General features: G+C 29.4%; 1 protein-coding gene across 10 annotated transcripts in view; it reads left to right on the top strand.

The window, feature by feature from the left end:
- LOC124955237 overlaps window positions 1–22,664 on the top strand; it is a 288,586-nt gene that overhangs the window by 214,018 nt on the left and 51,904 nt on the right. For all 10 annotated transcript variants that reach the window (XR_007102812.1, XM_047509386.1, XM_047509384.1 and 7 more), the window contains one exon: window positions 3,103–3,238. Coding sequence is in view for 9 of the 10 variants with exons in the window: in XM_047509386.1 (XP_047365342.1) it covers window positions 3,103–3,238 (136 nt within the window). In the remaining variant the exon portion in view is untranslated. The remainder of the gene's footprint in view (window positions 1–3,102; window positions 3,239–22,664) is intronic.

The raw sequence follows: 22,664 nt of genomic DNA, 5'->3' as shown, positions 1-22,664 counted from the left end.
CTCATTTCAAGGCGTTTACATTACTACGAGGAAAATGGAGCAAGGTCCTACTTTTCTCTCTCTTTCTCTCTCTCTCTCTCTCTCTCGTCGATTCTCATCGACACGTTTCAAGGAAACCTGATTGCCATTAAGGAAGAAGAACGAATAATCCTAATGATTCAATTTCAAATTGTATTATATACATATATATATATATATATATGTGTGTTTGTGTGTGTGTGTGTGTGTTTAGAACGTTTCTTTAAGTTAATAACATCTGTTTCTTTCTTTTTTTCTTTCTGGAACTTCCAAGAGTAAAACCTAATAAACTGAACGATTTAATTTCTATTTACATTAAGTGTGTATGTGTATGTATGTGTGTATGTATGTGTGTGTGTGTGTGTGTGTATATGTATATAAAACAAATTAGCTGATTTTTTATATTTAATAATTTTTACGTTTATTATTAATATAATATTATATATAATATAGAAACATTTATAAGTAAAATAATTATAAACTTTTATATATATATATATATATATATATATATACATATATACAGAGAGAGAAAGAGAGGGAGAGAGAGAGAGAGAAGGAGAGATAGAGGTATAGATAGATAGATAGAGATAGAGTAAGAGGAAGGGAGCATCATATGGTGTAGGATGATTCAATCGAGTAGCCTATCAATCGATCCCCAACGCTCAATTTCCCGTGTACTAGTAAGGGAAGTAGGAAAGCGTTGAAGCGTTTACGAGCTAAACAGAGAAGACCAGACTAAACTAGACCAGACCAGACCAGACCAGACTAGACCAAACCAGACTAGAGTAGAATAGAGCAGGATAGGGTACAGTAAAGCAGAGAAGAGCAGAGCCGAGCCGAGCCGAGCTGATTCTCCTGACGATAATGATATAGTTTAAAGATAGAGAGAGAGAGAGAGAGAGAGAGAGAAAGCTAGCTAATTGGACCGCGGATGTATCTAATCGAACCTAATACGAGCAGTCGCGCACTCGTGTCTCGGGCTTTGCTAACGGGCCATGAATTATCGATAAGCTCAAACGTCGTGCCACCTTGCATTCGCTATCAATGAACTTACACTACCGTCACTATCGACTATATCCTGTCATCTATTCTCTCACTCTCACTCTGTCTTATTCTCTCTCTCTCTCTCTCTCTCTCTCTCTCTCTCTTTCTCTCTATTCCCTCAACCTACTCATCTCTAGCGGCCACCGAAGACAATGCGCACGACATTACCACCGCAGGAATGTTTCAACAAGGAGATATAGTCACGATAGTGAGATACCGACCTCGGTAATCCATTTCTACCTTCTCTCTCTCTCTCTCTCTCTCTCTCTCTCCTTCTCTCTCTCTCAATATCCACAATGAGCAGATCGTAATTCGAACGCTTCTCGACTACTAGCCAGGATTAGCCGCAAATCGACTCTAGATCAATACGATGCCGTGACGATTTCGGTAATATGAAATAAATAGAAATGATAATATAATTTGACGTTTAATCCATTATTTCTTATAATTTTATCAAACGTTCCAGGAGGAAAAGTATTTTTTTTTAGGGCAGTGGGGGGGGGGGAAGAGTGGGATTACTCTTACTCGCTTTCTTGCAAATGATGAGGGTCGAAACTTTTTAATATTTTTTTTTTTCTATCTTCCTTTTTTTCTTCCTTTCTTTTCTTTCTTTCTTTCCTTCTTATTTTTTATTATGCGATTTTATTTACCAAATATTTTTGGTTTTGTTTTTATTTATCGAACTGTACGAACAGTTTTCTTTCTAATAGAAAATTATTAACGACAATGATGGAAAGTATAAGAATTTGTTTTTCTAATTAATGATAAGATTAGCGGTTAATTAATATTTTGATATTTTGAATTTTCCATTGCTCTAAAGACGAAATCTTCTAATACGAAATCTTTGTATTACGTTATTTAGATTGATACAAGAATCAACATATGAAATATATATTTCTCGAATATCATAAGAATTTTAAAACGTATTAGACGGGGAAAAAATTTCATTCTAATATAATAATAGATACGTCCAAAATTTTCATTATAATCATAATATAATAATCGTAATAACGAGAATTTTTTTAATTTGAATAAAATGTGATTTATTATACGTATGAAAAAAATACGTACATATATCCTCAAAATTTATTGAATTTCCTTTGATTTTACATTACGTTAATTATGTTGTAATAAATTAAAATTGAAGTATTTCAATCGTTTTAAAAATTCAAAAATTCAAAAATTTTTTAAATTAGAACGTATAAAAAAAAAATATTAAATAGACATGATATATTCGAATTTGATTAAATATATGCTTGTATAATATTATCCCTTGATATAGATGTAAATTTAGATTTAAATTTACATATTTCATATTTAAAAAATAAAAAAATAAAAACTAAAAATAAAATCATAAATATTACTTTCTAACTTCTCTTATTTTCACACCATAATCGATACCATTATATGAGCTAATGTTATAACGAAAAAAAAATCCACTTTACACACATTTTAATGCACTAATTAATATGACGAATTTCATTGAAAAAAAAAAAAAAAGAAAAAAAAATAAACAAATAAATAAATATATATACAAATCATTAAAAAATATCACACAAATTTCTATGATTTGATTAATATGATACAATGAGACACCCTGTATGCAATATGTACTCTTCCTAAAAATAAAAAGAAAAAAAGAAGAAAAAAAAAAAAGAATTTATCAATAGATCAACAAAATTGCAAACAAACAAACAAACAAACAAACAGACAAAAATTAGTAAATGACATCAAAGAAAGGACGAATCAATAACGATGATAATCCTTTGTATGATGTAGATATTCAAAAAAAAAAAAGAAAAGAAAAAGGAAAACAAAAAAAAAATAAAAAGAAAAAAGTGGAATAATGAAACAAATTGAAAAAAATTGATAAACGACGTTAGATCGACGATATAAAGGAAGAATACATACAACGACTTTTATCTGAAAGTGCGCAAAAGATGTTCGAGATCCAACGTCGGACAATGGCGTCACGTTTTGAAGTACGTAAGTCTTCCATTACCAAAGCAAACGTTTTCGTTTTCTCTCTGTTCGCAGAAGAGGTCAAACAGCGAAAAGTCGATAAGGTTGGCGAACGTGAGGTTGGAGACATCCGGTCAATACAAATGCGAGGTATCAACAGAGGGTCCATCGTTCGCCTCTTTTCATAAAACAGCTAATTTGACTGTAATTGGTAAGTACTATTTATTATATAAAACAATTGATAAAACATTTATTACACGAAAAGAACAATAACAATAAGAGGACAATAACAAACATAAAAGAATAGAAACAATAAAAAGAAAAAAAAAATAAGAGAGAGAGAGAGAGAGAGAGAGAGAGGAAGAGAGAAAAAGGGAACATAAAAAGACATAAACGATTAAGTTATAACTCAATCGATGTGACAAGGTACCCATGTGTACTTTATAAATTTTGTCGCTCTTCTTCTTTCTGTTGTCCATTTTATATATATATAAAATCCATGTGTATATATATATATATACATGTATATTTTTTTCAAATATAAAAATCTCAGTTTCACGTTGGACATAGAAACGATAGGGGGAGGGAGGGAGGGTTGGGTTTCGATGAATGAGCTCTCAAAAATAATGTTCGTACGTTACGACTCGAAACAGTGTTACACGTATGTATCTACCGTACGTAACGTTCGATTCTTCCCGCAAAAAAGTAAATCACATTCGTCTGTGACAAGAACGATGGATGAAAAAATAAAAAACAAACAAACGTACGAACGAACGAACGTACGAACGAACGAACGTACGAACGTACGAACGAACGAACGAACGAACGAACGAACGAACGAACGAACGAACGAACGAACGAACGAACGAACGAACGATTGAATGTATCAAATAAAAAGGAAAAAAAGAAAAAAAAAAAAAAAGAAGAAAAGAAAAGTATCGAGAATAGAACGAACGAGTTTAGAGTTTGTCGAGAGGAAGGGTGAGAGAGGGATGTGAGGTTGAGCGAAGGGTGAGAGAGGGATGTGAGGTTGAGCGGAGGATGAGAGAGGGACGTGAGGTTGAGCGGAGGGTGGCAGAGGGTGGCGAAGGATGGCGGAGGGTGGCGGAGGCGGGGGAGTGATAGGAAAGAAAGGCACACGGTAGTACCTTTTGCTATGAACCAGAGAACTATCGAGATTGTCAAACGATCCGCCATCTACGAAATTTGTTTCTGTCTGTTATCGGACGACAAGGGAGGAAATTCTTCCCAAAAAGAAATAGTAAAAAGAAACCGATCCGTGGAACGGACGAGATCAGAGGGGAAAGAAAGGAAGAAGGGAAAGTGGAGTGGGAGAAAAGAAAAAAGAAGAAAAAAAGAAAGAAGGAATATCTTCGGTGTCGTTTATCACCATTCATCATAAACTGAGGCATTCACGAGTTGGTTTTATCCCATCGAATCCTTTTCCGCGAGATCGCACGTTCCTTTTTCCCCCTGCGAAAGCAACAACTTGATTTCTCTAGCAATCTTCTCGCTTCTCTGTTATCCTTCTTACACCATAGAATGTATATATGTATATATGTACGTATGTGTGTATGTATGTATGTATAGATGTATGTATGTATATATCAAGCGCAGTTTTGTTTTCTTCGATGGTAGGAGAAAAAAAAATTATACAAAAATAAAAGAAAAAAAAAAGAAAGAAAGAAGAAGGGAGAAGAATATAATACGATGTCTCTCGAAAGGAGAGAAAAATATTTACGTTCTATAAGGATAAACGTTACGAAAGAAAGAAAGTCGAGGCATTTGTAAGATCGTTCGCTATTGATAAGTGATATTGTGATTGGAATTGTCTTCTTTTTTTCTTTTTTTTTTTTCTTTTTTTTTCTTTTTTTTTTTGTTTTGTTTTTTCTTTTTTAGATTGATTCGATCGAGACGTAATCTTGGAATTTTTAAATGAATGTATTATAGTTTGTTTTTTTTTTTTTCTTTTTCTTTTTTCTTATCGATAATATCAAGGTAAATAATATATTTAGACAGAATGTAAGTTTAATTATGTAATAATTGTAAATAATATAGTATATATTGTTAATACACTTATACGTTAAATTTACTTTATTTTTACTTTATTTATACTTTGATTTTCTAATATACTTACATATTATAACAAAACATTTGATATATTATTTATTTTTTGTTTCGTTTATAAAAAAAGAGAAAGAAAATGATATAATAATAAAATTATTACTAAAATATTCTAGAAATTATGTTATCGATGTTATATATATATATAATTTTTTTTCTAAATATGAATATATTATTTACATTAAATTACCAATAAAAACAAATAATTACTATTAGCAAATCCAAAATTACTATATATATATATATTGCATATGATTAATATATTATATTATACACACATTCTGTTTATTTAGATAATAAATACTGAACTATAATAAATTATTTATATTAAAAATATATTAAAGATAATAATATTCTTTGTCGAAATTTATAAAATTTAATTACTGAATAATATTCAAAAATTTTGATATTACATTTTGAACAATTCGATGTTACGTATAATACTTTTTCTTTAGAATTACGTCGTCATTATAATCCTGATAAAATTTTAATAGTAAAAGTATATCATTAAGGATGATAAAATTTGCTTTTTACATTTCTGAAAATTTAATCGCGTTTACTTCGTTATGGTTTACATAAATAAATTCGAATGCCACGTACGAATTGATAGAATACTCTTGTTACGAGAAACAAACGAAAATGAAACGAAAAGAAAGTGCATACGTGGTTATTGGAAATGAAAAAAAAAAAAAAAAAAAAAAAAAAAAAAAAAAATGTAAAAAAAGAATAACAGAAAAAAAAGCAAAAAATAAATAAACAAACAAGAGTAGAAATCATAACGTTGTCCCCGATAGAAATACAACCGATTTGCGAATGGCGAAAGCTACGTTCATCCTTATCTTGATCGGTTGGGAAATTCGATTGGAAACAGAAAATACAAACAAATACTCATACTTGGAAAATTGAAAAGCGAAGCAAGCGAAAATTATTTGATAATAAATATTCTCTCGTTTTTGAAAATGCGTATATATATATATATATATAATCGAGACACGTAGATAATCTATTATATCATTTCATTCGATAACGAGAATGCATACGAAATAATTTCGAAATGAATGAGAAACGTATATATCGGCATATATGGAGTAGATTATTTTAATAGAAATATCAGAACGCGATTTTTCACGATTGTATATATTCTAATGAAAAATAATACTTTTCAATCCTCTATAACGTCATTTTAATTATAATTGTTATGTCGTAACAAAAGTTCTTTCCCTTTTTTTTTTGTTTATGTGGTTTTTTACTTCTTTTTTTGTCTTGTTTTTTTTTTTTTTTTTTTTTTTTTTTTATTTTTTAAATCAACAGAAGTAGCTCGGTATAGCATAATTACACTATGTAATTAATAATTGTATAGTATAAAATACAATTTTAAATATATTTATATATTAAACTAATTAATTTTTAACATACTTTCATCTTCTAGTATACTTATATATATTACATCAATATTATATATATATATATATTATAAATTTACTCATCATCTTTTGTTGTGTCTACAAAAATGAAAACCAAAATAATATAATAATAAAATTATATACATATATATATATATATATATATATATATATATATATTTAACTTATTTATTTAGATATGAATCAAAATTGGATTATAGATATTTATAAGATAAAAAGGATTCCTAAAAAATCTGTATAAGTTTCATAGATAAACAAATATATCTGCATTCTTTATTCACTCATGTAAATAATATATTTGCTGATGAAAAATATTAAAAAAAAAAAAAAAAAAAGAAAAAAGAAATTGTTTAAATTAAGATAAAAAAAAGTACATATAAATTATAATAACTTATTAGTAGCGTTACGTTACGAATATGATCTATTGTAAAATAATCTGTAGATAATGAAAAACTATCTTACAAGACGTTAGAATAATTAAATGAAATGATCGGATTGAAGATAATACGAGAACACGATAGAGAACCATTTCCTTCGGTACTTTCATAATCCAGGACCAGTGCTTCGTAATTATTTCAAACGGGTTAATTCGAGCAGTGCTTGTGTCGTTAAACACCACCCCACCGTCCATTTCCTCTCCCACCACCTTGCCTTGTACAATCTACCCTTCTTACTCCTTACCAGGGTAGGTAGATTCCTAATTGTTAATTAGAAAGTAACGCAGTGGCCTTTATTAAACGTCTCGGTATACGGGCATGTCCAACCACGTGGCGCAACGAGGCGCAGTTAATTGACTATATCTTTTGGAAAGTTCACTTTTATATATATATATATATATATATATATATATATATATATATATATATAAATATACATACGTAAATATGTATGTATGTATGCCTCTATTTTGTATATGCATGTATGCATACATGTTTGTTTGCATGTATGTATGTATGTATGTATGTATGTATGTATTTATGAATATATGTATGTATAAATGCATATACGTATGAATGTATGTATGTAGATAAGTAAATACATATAAATGTACGTATGAATGTACGTACATATGTACGTATTTATGTATGTATGTATTCTATGTACATATGTAAATATGTATATGTAAATATGTATGTATCTATGTATTTGTACATGTATATACATTCTTGCATGTATAAAGAAATCGAATTCTATAGAAAAAAATAAAAAGATTTTCTCTCTCTCTCTCTCTTTCTCTCTCTCTCTTTCTTTGTTTCTTTCTCTCTCTTTTTTTCTCCTTATCCAACGATAACAGCAGGATAATGCAAGAATTGGAAATAACTGTTATATAGCGAAGAGAAAATCATTTGCGTTAATTTTAGCTCGGCTTTGGAGGAAGTAAAGATCAAAAGTAAAATCAGAAAGGAGTACAGGATTTACTCGTTACTATATAACAAGAGTATCGTAGTAAAGCTTACTCAAATTATCCTTTAATCTCATTCCTTCGTCATTTTCCATTAGAATATCTTTCTTGTATATTTTTAATATCTTTAAATCACTACGACGTCATTCATCTTTAAAATATTTACTTATAGATATATTTCATAATTTTTTTTCCAATTTCTTTTATCATTTTAACGACTGATAACAAACGATTCTTTCTTATATATATATATATATATATATATATATATATACAAATTTATCCAAATACTTATTATTAATATATCACAATATAATTATACTATATTAAGTTACTATAGATCTATATAATTTATCTAATATGAAAGACATCTAACAATACTTTTAATAAATAATAAATAATATACAATACAAAGTACATATATATATATATATATATATATATCATAATAATGTAATTTACAAAACAGTTCATAGTATAGTGTAATATAATTGTAGTATAATTAGTGTGTATACATATCATGTAATACTATATTATAATTATAACATATAATGCTGTGTCGTACTATATGCAAGTATCAATGTTATTTCTTTACCACCCCCCTTTTTTTTCTTTTCTTCTCTTTTTTTTTTTTTTTTTTTTTTTTTTTACATATACGATAATAAATTGAATTAAAGAACAATCTAAAATCAAGATATAACATATATGTAATGCATAAATATATTTGAAATTATGAACGAGAATAAATTCAAATATGTAACAAGGATAAAACGATTGTTCATATTTATTTTTACGATAGCATGACCGAAAATATATTCACTGGAAATGTTTTCATATCTGAGTTAATTTACAACGTTAGGAGATAACCGGATTGGTCACAGATTCCGTTTCTTATCCTTTTATTTGTCACTGACAAATCGTTTGGTACATTTCCACGACGTATTCGTGCATATGAGAGAAACTCTCGTTTCGTGTATGGCAAAGTGTATGCCAAAAGCACGTTCCAAGTGTGTATTCCATGGAGCCATAGAATCTACTTTAGCGTCTACCACGAAATGGGAGTGCTGCTTCAGGGATTTTCGTTTAGGAAAAGGATAAGAGGAGAAAAGAGAAGAGGAAAGGAAAGGAGAACACGTAGAGGAGTCAGCGGATTTATTTAATGAGGAAATAATGCAAGGTCCGGTACTATTTTCTTCTATTCCTTCGATATATATATATATATATATATACATACTCGATTCTTATGCGAAAGATATATATATATATAATTTTTTTTTGTACTATTAAATGTTAAAAATTATCAATCCATATATATCTTGGATACATCTAGAAATATTGTATTAAAAATTTGAAGATTATAATAAAATGGATACATGGATCATTCATTCCTTATATAAACTTGCACTGATATTAACTAAACTAATGATAATAAATATATAATTTATACATATAAAATATATATAAAATATATCTATATATAATAATTTTTAAAGTTAATATTATATTATGTATAATATTATGTTATGTATAATAGTATAAAATAATATAATATAATATAACATATATATATATTATTATTATTATTGAAACATATAACTAGTTAGCTTAGAGTATATTATACTTTATAATAGCTTTTAAAGATTAATATTATATCATATAATATCATGTGATATAATATAATATAATATAATAAAATATAATATAATATAATATAATATAATAAAATATAATATATTATATTATAATATATTATATGCTTGATAATAGTGTTTAAAAGTTAATATTTTACTATGTATAATAAAATAATATATAATATAATACATATATAAATAAATGCGTGTATATATATATATATATATATATATATATATATATAAATGTATCATTATTGATACACATAAATAGTTAATTTGAAGTAATACTTGATAATAGTTTTTTAAGGATTAACGTTATATCACGTATAAGAAAATATAATATAATATAATATAATATAATATATTTATATATAAATATATTATTATTGATAGATATAATCAGTTAACTTAGAATAATACTTGATAATAACTTCCAAGAGTTAATATTATACTATGTAGACTTTGAGTATATTGCCACCCATACAAACTAACGACCATAAATGAAACACTTTGGTTAAGATATGATAATATTATGCACGAGTTGAATTACCGTTGAGAGTGCAATAGCACTTTTTAAGATACATCGTTGGTTCCTAAAAAATCAACTTAATTATACCTCAACTTCTTCTTCTTCTTCTTCTATTTCTTCCATCAGTTTGATTATCTTTGATAATAGGACTAAAAACAACTCTATTGCATGACTAGTTAGGACCATAAAATTAAATAATCCATTCGCATAATTAACTTCCCATGAAACAACATATCATCGGACTATATACGTATATCACGAACGATAATCTACGAAGTTTTTACTCTTTGAAACGATATCGATTTCGAAGGAAAAAAAGAATGAATAAAACGAAGAAGACGCAAAAAAAAAGAGAGAACAAAAAATGAAGAAAAAAGAAAAAAAAAAAGGAAAAAGAAAAAGAAAGAATTTTACGAGACACTTTTTGATATGATAATCTTACGGACAATTAGATAACGACGATCGATTGAAAATAATCGTTTGATCATTGATATCCAAACGAAGGGAACTCGATCCGACGAGTTAAAAAGTTTTAACATAAGAACCGAAAAAATATAAAGAGAAAACGATTGAGAAAGAGAAAGAGAGACAAAAAGAGAGAGAGAGAGAGAGGGAGAGAGAGGGAGAGAGACAGGATATAGATCGTAAAATCGTACGATGTCGAATGCGACATAGTTATCTCATCGAAGTGAGTCGAGCGAATATGTCAGACTACCACCACAACTACTACCACTACCACCATTACCATCCCTTCGATCTCTCTCACCCAATGAACTTTGAACGATGAGTAGAAAAAAGATAGGTGATCGGGGTTAGTTCTTCGATCTTCCTTCTCCAAGTCCCTTTCTCTCTTTGGTTAAAATAGAACCACCGTAGAAGGAAACAGGAAACTAAAATCGGTTTCTTTGTTCCCCAGAGAGATTCAAGAAGAGTAGGTAGAACGGGTGGGGGGCGGGTGGAAGGAGTGAGAAGGGTTAGGAGTTGGAAGATCGAGCTAGAGCATCGACTTCCCTCGAAAAGAAAGAACTCCTGTTTTCTTAGTTCAAGTCGAGTTGGATTCAAGCTGACCGGGTGAACGGTTTGATTTGGTTTAGTTAGGCTATGTTAGGTTAGGTTAGGTTAGGTTAGGTTAGGTTAGGTTAGGTTAGGTTAGGTTAGGTTAAGTTAAGTTAGGTTAGGTTAGGTTAGGTTAGGATGGATCGATCAGTAATCTATGTCTTAGTAAAAATTGAAGAAAAATCGAAGAAACGGGATGTAAGTAGCAAGGAGACCAGATGAACTTAAAGAATGGTAAGATCTACTACTACTACTACTATTACTGTTACTACTACTGTTACTACTACTGTTACTACTACTGCTACTACTACTACTGCTACTACTGTTACTGCTGGGACTGCTGCTGATGGATGAAAGAAAGGTTGATAGAAAACAAGTGAAGGTATGTTAGGCACGAAGATGATCGAGGGATTTGGCTTCTTTCCAGGGAGTCGGTCAATCGCCAGGAGATAACCGAGTTCGGTCTACGCCCAAGCAACGACCACAATTCCGCGAGCAAAAAGTTTTTACGTAGAGAAGTAAAAAAAGAGTGCTGATACTTAGAAAGGAAAGAAGGAAGAAATTGTTGGAGATGGGGTCTGATGGGACGACAGTCCATCAGTAGATAGATCAATGAAATCACGAATTATATATGTGTGTGTGTGTATGTGTATATATATATATATATATATATATATATATATATATATATATATATGTATATGTATATAACTAATAATAAAATATCATTGACTACATTAAAAATTCAATATTTTATTTTCATATTGAATCTTTATGATAAATGATTTCTTTATGATAAATTTAAATAAAAATAAATACAAACGAAATTATATATATTATTATATTTTTAAAATTTTTAATAATAAAATATATATAATAAATATATAATATAATATTTATTAGATATATTATCATATATATATTATATATTTATAATTTCTTTTTAATTATATTATATTTATTATATTATGTATATTATATATATATATATATATATATATATATATATTTATATAAATAATTTCATTCGTTTTTAAATCTCTGATAAAGAAATAGATACGATAAAAGGAATAAAATGTTGAATTCGAAAATTAATATTGTCGATGGTATACTATTATTAGTACGATGATCAACGATAAAGCTTGGAAAGGTAAACGTTTGGAAGACGTTTTATGAAAAAAAAAAAAAAAAAAAAAAAAAAAAAAACGTGTCTTTTTTTGGCCTCGATAAGAGCAGAGTGAATCGGAAAGCTGCTCTTTCACTGCAGGTAAATGGGGCGAGAAGTTGGCCCGATATTTCATGAAAAATTATCACGTAACGTGTGCATATATATATATATATATATACATATATATATATAGAGAGAGAGAGAGAGAAAGAGGAAGAAAGTACACGACACAAGCCCATATTTTCTCGTGAGTGCAGAATTACGAAACGAATAAATCTCGGCTCTCTTGAGATACGGAAAATGATTATTTATCGAACGGATGTGACGTCGGATGCTGGTCGGGCAAGTCACCCGTCGCGAAGTAGCGACGTGAATAAGGCGGTCAAAGTTCCGGTAAGAAAGAGAAAAAGAAAGAGAGAGAGAGAGAGAGAATAAAACGAAAGAAAGTCCTATGAGGGTCTTCGTTGTGTTTTAGAATTGGACTTTAAAAAAAGAACGATGTAAAATGGAAAATTATGGAAACAGTCGTTTCTCTTGGGAATGCATAATAATCGCGAAACAATTTTAAAGTAGCAGTTTGCAAGCAAAGGAAAAAGAAAAAGAAAAAGAGAGAGAGATTGAGATACAGACAGAGAAAAAGAAGGAGAAAGAGAGAAAGAGAGAGACAAAGACGACGATGACGACGACGACGACGACGACGACGACGACGACGACGACGACGACATCGTTTTATACGAATATGCAAGGCAAACTGGGTCGAACGTTGCCTTTGACGATTTCCCTGCCAAACGGAATCTGAACTTTCTCAGATTTATTAAATACAGTCTACGAAGAAAAAGTTTATCCCTCGTTTAAAAAGTTAACGTACACTTAAATAGATACATATGTATATTATATATTTACATATATACATACATGCATATACGTAGATACTTATTTTACTTGACAAATAGTCAGTCGTTTAAGTTAAATAATAATGGATCATAAAGTTTTAAATTACGGATCATTTCTTAAAAAATTAATATTAAATTGTATAAAACTGTAATAGTTTAAAAAAATTAAATTAAGATTAAACGATTTTACACGAACGATTACTCGTTCGAATAATAATAATAATAATACACATTATCGAGCAAATCAAATGTTTCTTTCGCATTTAAAACGATATTATCATTGACGATGTTATCGCGATCATTAAATTTAAATAAGAAATTACCTAAACTTAAGCATTGCTTTAACAACATTACCTTGAAATATCGTCTTTGGCGATGCCAACAAGGGAGCTGCTGCTTCAAGTCACCGTAAAGATGTCGGAGAAGTCGGATGTATTATACATACATACATACATACATAATACCTACACACACATACACATATATATATGTACATAGAATCCTTCGTCGGTATTAAAGGTAACGATCTCAAAGCAAGAAAATAGACTAGTCTCTCGAGCGAACGAATGAATTTCTATCGGAGACAAAAAATAGGAAGATGGTCGCGGATTCTTCTGTTGTTGTGACACAAAAGTAACGAGGAAAGGAAATTAAAGGCGGAAAAAATAAAGGGAGAAGGAAGAGTAAAGAGAAAAAGGAAAGACGCGAACGAATCAAGGAAAAAGAAGAAAAAAAACAAAAAACAAAAGGGAAAAAAAGAAAAAGAAGAAGAAGAAGAAGAAGAAGAAAGAAAAAGAAAAAAAATAAGAAAAAAGAAGTGGGGGAAAAAGAGAAAGAAAGAAAGAAAAAGAGAGAGAGAGAGAGAGAGAGAGAAAGAAAGAAAAGTTTAAAAGAGGGAAGAAAGATCGAACGAAGGAGCGAAAGAGCGGAAGCATAGGAAACGATGAAATCCGGTAAGCTTTCCTTCCTCCTCCTCCTTCTCCTCCTCCTCCTCCTCCTTCTATTCCTCTCTCGTTCCTGCTTAATAATACAGAGCAACCATATGCCTCCGTAATTCCGCGATTTCTATGATAACGATACGCCAAGCTCAAACTTTGGAGTCGCTCGAGGGAGATTATGTATCCGTGAAGACGGAAACACTCGAGTATACGCACTTATCTCGATCTAAGGAAAATATTCGACCTGCTAGTCGCACGTATCTATGTATATATATATATATATATATATATATATATATATATATATAATATACACACATATATATATATGTATATAATAATACCACGTACAAATACACATATGTATTTATCATGATTATATTGAACGTAAGAATATTTAAGAAATCAACTTAATCGATCCTATCCGTCGATCAAACTCTTAATTATTTCGAAAATTATTAATCAACTTCACCTTTCACTCCGATTTCTCTTTATTCGGGAACTACTCGTCAAAATTTTATATATCCATTTTTATTTTATAATCAAACAAAAAAAGAAAACCAAAAAAAAAGTCCTTCAAACAAAATATACTAGCAAGTATTGGAAAGGGATATGAAGTGTGGAAGGGAGAAGAGTGTGGTTGATTAAAAAGGAAGAAGAAAAAGGAAAGAACAAATTTTTTCCTTCCATTTTCGAAAATCTACTTTTTTTTCATGGTCCTAGGACTTTCTCTCTCTCTCTCTCTCTCTCTCTCTCTCTCTCTCTCTCTCTCTTTTCTTTTTTTCCAACAAAGGTCGAAAACGCGCGCGGCCACGCGGCCGCCGTGCGTCCGTCGAAAACGGCTACTCGGTTACCACCCTTCATTCCCTCTATCCCACCCCCTTACCCCCTACTCCGACACACATCACCATACCCCGTAACGTTTAATTCGTACTTCAAACAATTGCACGAACCACCGACAGCACCCTATATCGTTTGTTATATAGGTTACCACAGAAATAATTGAATTAGGCGAGCGAGCCGAAGCTTAAACGGATTTCGAGGCCCAACGATGATTCCACTAATTTCGAGGACTGAGAGAAATGGATATAGATAGAGAGATAGAGAGATAGATAGAAATGAATAGGAGAGATAGAGAGATGGAAAGATAGAGAGAAATGTAAAAGGAGTAATATTTGAAAAAAAAATTTTGTAATTTTCAAAAGTGTTTCTGACAAATTTCAATCAGTCTCTCGGCCGAAGGGGAAACGTTGAAGAATAGGAAAAAAAAAAAAATTTTTTTTTTAAATAAAAAGATAAAAAAAAAATAAAAAAAAAAAAAACAAAAGAAAATAAAAAAGAAGAAAAAGAAGAAAATGAAGAGAGAGAGAGAGAGAGAGAGAGAAAGAGAAAGACAGACAGAGAGAACTTTTCTTCTTTTCGGAAATTTTCTTTTCTTTCTTTTTTTTTTACCTTTTTATATATATATATATATATATATACATATATATATATATATATACTTCAAAAGTTCTTCTCATCAACGAATTCCCTTTCTCGAAACGCAAAAAGATCGGCGAATTTTCGATAGGAAATTCTGCAAATTCGACGAGAAGTATACCTCGAACAAATAGCGAAAGAGAGATACCTACTTTTCGTTCGACTGGGTTCGAAAGAGCGTGGTAGGGAGTAGGAGGAAGGAATCAATCGAGATTACGAATACCGTCGAAGCGAGAAATTAAATGGGACATATCCGCTTTTCAGAAAGTATACATCAATGATTTGAGAGAAAGAAAGAAAGAAAAAGAAAGAAAGAGAGAGAAAGAGAATGGGAGAAAGGTGGGGGGGGGGGGGGAGAGAGAGAGAGAGAGAGAGAGAGATATGTTGGTTTGCGTTAGAAAAGAATTCGCTGAACTACAAAATTTCATCTCTTAACGGGTCGGGTGATCCCTTGGATATGATCCTATTTTTTTTTTTTTTTTTCTTTTTTTTTCCCCCTTTTTTTTTTTCCTTTTTTTTCTTTGGTAATTTCACTAATCCATTCTAGAAATGAAAGATCTCAAACAATTACGGAAAAGAATTCTTTTCGTTGTTATAATATATTGAAAAATTGCAAAATGTTATTTTACAACTGACGAAAGTTAATGAAATTGAAAAAGAAAGATATGATTTATTTGTAAATCCTTTATCGATCTTATTTCTTACGTTTCATCAATTTTTTCTTCTTTCGTAATACTTGAAAAGAAACAAAAGAAATAGAAAAAACAGTTTTTCTTAATTCTCATATGATTTCTTTGTTCTCTATATCTCTCTTCTCTTCGAAAAAGTATTGTATCCCCATAATTACTATGATCAATATTTAATGCTTGAAAAAAAAAAGAAGAAAGGAAAAAGAAAAAAAAAAGAAGAAGAAAAAGAAATATTAAAACAAATACCACATTTTTATTCGTCGTTTCGAAAGATACAGAAATTGTTTCCACGTTTCAATTTTTTATCCATCGTTTGACTACGCAAACACATGAAAATTGCTTTAAGTGATAATTAAATACGAAGAAAGAAAGAGAGAGAGAGAGAGAGAGAGAGAGAGATGTTAGTTTGTATTAGAACAGGAATTCGCTGAACTATAAAATTTCATCTCTTAACGGGTCGGATGATCCTTTAAATGATTCTTTTATTTTTTGTAAATTTCGCTAATCCATTCTAAAAATGAAAAATCACAAATAATTCTTTTCATTATTTTATTCGTAAGATAGCAAAATAATAGAACTTAGATAAGTTGAGAAAAAAGAAAAAGAAATAGAAAGAAAAGAACAAAAAAAAACAAAAAACCAAAAAAAAAAAAAAACAAAAATATTATTCAAACACTTTTATCGATTTTACCGTTCATGTTTTATCAATTCTTATTTCATTCATCTTCTTTAATACTATAATAATAATAATTCTTTTATCTAAAAGAAAAAAAAAAAAAAAGAAAAGAAAAAGAAAATAAGGGAAGTAATAATAATAATAATAATAAAAAAGAAAAAATAATAATAAGACGAAGAAGAAAAAGAAAGAAATATTAATAGTTCAAAAAAAAAAAAAAAAAAAAAAAAGCAACAACACTCTTTATCAATTTTTTTTTCTTTTCTCCTATTTGTTTTTCTATACTCCACTCTACAATATATTACTTTAAACATATAATAAACTATAAACTTACAGTTACGTGTCCCACGTCCAATGGAACTATAATAGTATTAAAAATTTTTAAATAAAAATAAAAAAAAAAAAAATAAATAAAAAAAAAAAAAAGTAAAAAGTAAAAAGATGAAAACAAATATCGAACTTTTTATTCGTTACTTCGAAAGATAAAGGGATTGTCTTCGCATTTTAGTTTTTCCCCTTCATTTGACTCCAACCACACACGAAGATTGCTTTAAAAGGTGATTAAAGACCAAAAGAGAGAGGATCAGAGAGAAAGATAGATAGAGAGAGAGAGAGAGAGAGAGAGAGAGACAGAAAGAGAGATAGAGTGCAATTTTTCATCGTTACATCGGTATATCGCTTTGTATGCATCCAAGTCTATAACTACGTAAGCCGTTCTTCCCGTAAAGCTATCGGAGTGGACGCGAAGCGAAGCGAGGTTTCGATGATTAAGAGCGACCGACCCCCTCGAATACAAAGGGAAACGTGTAATCGGAATCCAAATGTACGAATGTATATATCTATATATACATATATCTATGTATACATATATGTATCTATGTATCTATGTATGTATATACATGTATATGTATGTATTTACATTGGCACAAATTGGAATATTAAGGGGTCAAGATATTACAGGTACTACTTCGATCGGACAATTTGCCATCGCTTCTAATTATGATCACGAAAAAAAAATGAAATAATTAATACAATAAATGACAAAATATTATCAATATGATTAAAGTTTATTCTTGATTGAGAGAAATAATTCTAAGATATTTGGATCGATTCATTGAATCTTTTCTTTTCTTTTTCATCCTCCCTTCCATTCCGTTTTAACGTCCAACTCGAGAGATAATTATTTTTTCTTTTTCTTTTTTTTACTACAATTTTCTTTTCTTTTTTTTCTTTTTCTCTTTTTTTTTTTTCTTTCGTCTTCCATCACTTTTGACACGATTAAATATTATTCTTGGATCGATGAAATGATAATAGAGCGGAAAAAAGAGAAAAGATAAATTTTACATTGATCCAATGCGTATGTATATATATATATATATATATATATATATATATATATATATATATATATATATATGATGGTCTTATAAATTTACATTTTTATTATAAGTAGAAACAATTTTCTCTTTTTTTTTTTTTTCCTTTTTTTTTCTATTTTTTAATCAAACATGTTCGTACACGATTCTTAATTATCTAATTTTTTTTTTTACGAAACAATTATTATTATTATTAGAAATATATATATTTATTTATTATTATAATTATATATTATTATATATATATATATATATATATATATTTATAGATTTATAGTTTGTTCAAATTGAAAACTAAGTTGAGATGGTCGATCAATGTATATTTTGACGTAAACACACATAAAAAGAAAAGCCATTGTTACGTGAACCCCTATACGTCGGGGTCGGATTCGACATCAATTTTTTATCTTTCCGAAATACTTTTTTACGTCGGGCGTGATTCGACGCATATTTTTCTTTCCTTTTTTTTTTCTTTTTTGTATTTTCTTCTTTTTTTTTCTTTTTTTTTTCTTTTTTTTTTTAGGATACCATTTCATAAAAATTTTTTACTACGAAATGTCACATCTTCATCGAAATAAAAAGAAAAAAAAAAAAAAGAAAACCTATGAGAAGCGTTGTTACGTATATTTTATGTTATTTTTCTTTTCTCTCTTTGATACCAAAAAAAAAAAAAAAAAAAAAAAAGAAAAGGAAAGAAAAGAAATAAAAAAATAAACATTAAAACGCGGATGTACAAAAAAAAAAAAAATAATAATAATATTAATAATATTAATAATAATGGGTACAGTCGTTATGACAAACGTGACCTAAAAAGAAAAATCGAACGATGTTTGTACATAATTTTAAAGAAAATCTCTCTGTCTCTCTTTTCCTCCCTTCTTCTCTCTTACTCTCTCTCTCTCTCTCTCTCTCTCTCTTATGTGAGGATTGAAATTCAACGAAAGGATTTTCGTTTTACCGGAAACATTTCTAACGTGACCGAGATAAAGAATCTTATAAAAATCTTTGGCTTTTTCATTTCGAAAGGTAAACCACAAAATGGAACGGGATATCTTTCGAACAGACGTTCCTAGATGCAGTTACTCTCTTAGTTTTTCCTTCTTTTAAACGATTCTCTTTGAATGTTCCCAGCGAATGAATATTTATGACGTCCTCCCCTACCCTCCAACCCACATACACCCCTCCCCCTCCACACCACCACCCATCCCCGCTTTTCTCTCCATGAATATTTACGATATCGAAAGTCTATGCCGGAATATCGATGGGGAACGCGCTTTATGCGCGTGTGCGTATGAACTATATCGTTTACGTACAATACACTTCGAAATATAAATTGTTCAATAAAAATTCTAAGGTAAAATTTCAATTTTGTCAATTTTCAATCCACGTTGTTGATACCTTCTGGTGAATTTTATTTTTTATAAATACAAAAACGAAAAGGAAAAAGAAAAAAAAAAAAAAAGAAAAAAAAAACAGAAAAAAGAAAAAACAAAAAGGGATTTACGTAACACCGACGAATATAAAAATACTTTCTCGTTTATTTATAATTTACAAACGAAATATTCTCGTCGAATTTATAACAACAAATCGTTAATACAATTTTTACATAAAAATTTCACGTTGATCGAAGTCGAAATGATCTAGCTCTTTTTTATTTCTATTTCTTTTTTTTTTTTTTCTTCGAATAATCAAATATATATATATATATATATATACATATATATACTGATATATATTATATGAGCCGTTTATTTTGAAAGTGGCCTAATTCCATTTGTCAATTTTTTCCGGTTGCCATAATTACATGTACAACTTTATGTTATTTATTAGTAAAGCATTTCAAATTGCTTATATTCCGAGCAAATACGATAATTCTTGATAAATAAGTTTTCAGAGTTAGATCAATAATTGAACCGTGTAGTTTGAAAGTGGCCTAACTCCATTTATACTTATAAGAAATAGTAACTAATGATTTAAAAAAAAAAATCAGAAAAAGAAACAGAATTATAGAACAATATTTGTCTTAAAAAAAAAAAAAAAAAAAAACATATAGAAAGACACATTATAGCTTACAGTGACATGTGCGCCGTACAAAATAGAAACATTAAAATAGCTTTAACGTGGTTAAAAATTGTAATAATTGCCACTATTTTAATAGGAACTATAAATTTAACAACCTTAGATATACTTAAGTAGTATGACTCATTAGTGTCCTATACGTATATTTTTAAATTCATTGAAACGCAAATCCTTAAATATCTCGATTTGAAGATAAATGGACTTAGGCCACTTTCAAAATAAACCGCTCATATATATATTTTTATATATTTAAAATTTATTTTATAAGGGACAATGTGATAACGAGATGCATAGTAATATAGAAGAACATTAAGGAAAAATATCCTGTTCGGATTTATGAACATCCCTTATGCGAACTACTACTCATAAGAGAGAAAGAGAGAGAGAGAGAGAGAGAGAGAAAGCTCTCTGAGTCGAATTAAAGGGGAACCAACGATCCAGAGCTTACGTAGAGAGCTTCATAAATGCTCTCCATAAATATCGGGGTGGAAAATTGTTCTAGAGAGAAGAGGATCGAACATTTACGCATCGTGTTAACCTATTTTTTTTAACTACGAGAGTGCTTCGATCTTATATGAATACAACGCTCTCTAACGTCTTCTACATACCATAGAGCATACTCTTTGTGAATTAAATAATAATCGTGTAACGATTGCAAAGGCAAAAAGAAACAAAAGAAAAAAAAAAAAGAAAAAAAAGGAAAAGAAAAAAAATAATGGAAAGGATTAACGTCGTCCTTGAAAACAAAGGAAACATTAATTACATCGTCATATCGATATAAAAAAATGAATCATCTTTATATTAGGATACAATTAATCATAAATTTAAATTAATACGATCATTAACGTATTATCAATTAAACCGTAATCGTTCTCTAATTTAAATTTTGTTTTCGTCAATATTTAAAAAAAAAAAAAAAAAAAAAAAAAAAAAAAAAAAGAAGAAAAAAAAGAAGAAAAAAGAAAAGAAAAAAACAATGAAAGAAAAACAAGAAGGAAAAAAGAAAAATATATTCGATACGATAAAATACATTCTAGACTTGTTTTTCTTTTTCTTTTTTTTTCTTTTTTTTTTTTCTTGTCAGATATGAAGCGAGTGTTAATTTTTTTATGTCTTTCTTTTTTTCTAAAAAAAAAAAAAAAAAAAAAAAAAAAAAAAAAAAAAAAAAAAAAAAAAGAAAAATACAACTTAAACGACGTTATAGCGATTAAACGATTATCAAAGAGTTATATGTAAACGAGTGATAAGAGATTTCGTGTTTAATTTATGATACCCACTAACATTAGCCGTATAATTTTCTTAAATAATTTTCTTCGAACAGGGATAACGTACGAACGTATAATTGCATTACTCAGAACGGGACGTATTTCTATTTCATAATTTTCCAGAAATTCGAATCGAGAAGAGAAACGAAAATTAGTAACGGTAATAGCACACGGCGAAACGTTCCTAGTAAGTCTCTTTGAAAATAGGAAAGTCCAGTGAAATCCGTAAACCACGAAGGACCGACCGTCGGTTAAATTTGTCGCTCTCTATATGTATCCTCCGTTTGCGGCTGGTACCCTCAACATTGACTACAAGTGCGAGTGTGAATACAAGAAAGAGAGAGAGAGAGAGAGAGAGAAACAGAGAGAGAGAGAGAGAGAGAGAGAGTGTCTTGTTTTACAGCGTTACCTTCCGGCCTAACCATGGCTTTCTGCTGGCCGCCATTTCGCAAATCCACTAGCTTCTACAAGTCCGTACAATCGTCGAGGAAATAAACTTCCTTTAGCGAGATATCATCCCTTCTCGTAACATTTCGCGCACGCACACAGGCGCATACAAATACGCATACACACACACACACACACACACACACACACATATATATATATATATATATATAAGGATACGTACATGGATGCATAGGTACATCCGAGAGCTTCCCACATTTTAAAGCTAAAATCCTTCGGCATGTTTCAAGCCGCCATCGTATTCTCGTACCTTCTCGCTTGACCTATCCAAATCGCAGTGAAAGATTACGGGAGTTTAATGGTAAACCTGATTTGCCAATACGAATACAAGTTTAATCCTCGTAGATACTTAGAGTACTTACTTACTTATTTACTTACTTACCTATCTCTATTATTGTATACAGTGATCTCGGTTAAATCCATCAAACGATTCAAAT

The sequence above is a fragment of the Vespa velutina genome, chromosome 17 (genome assembly GCF_912470025.1).
Source record: "Vespa velutina chromosome 17, iVesVel2.1, whole genome shotgun sequence".
Taxonomy (NCBI): domain Eukaryota; kingdom Metazoa; phylum Arthropoda; class Insecta; order Hymenoptera; family Vespidae; genus Vespa; species Vespa velutina.
Note: the sequence above shows the minus strand (reverse complement) of the source record. Positions and strands in the feature narration are given on the sequence as shown.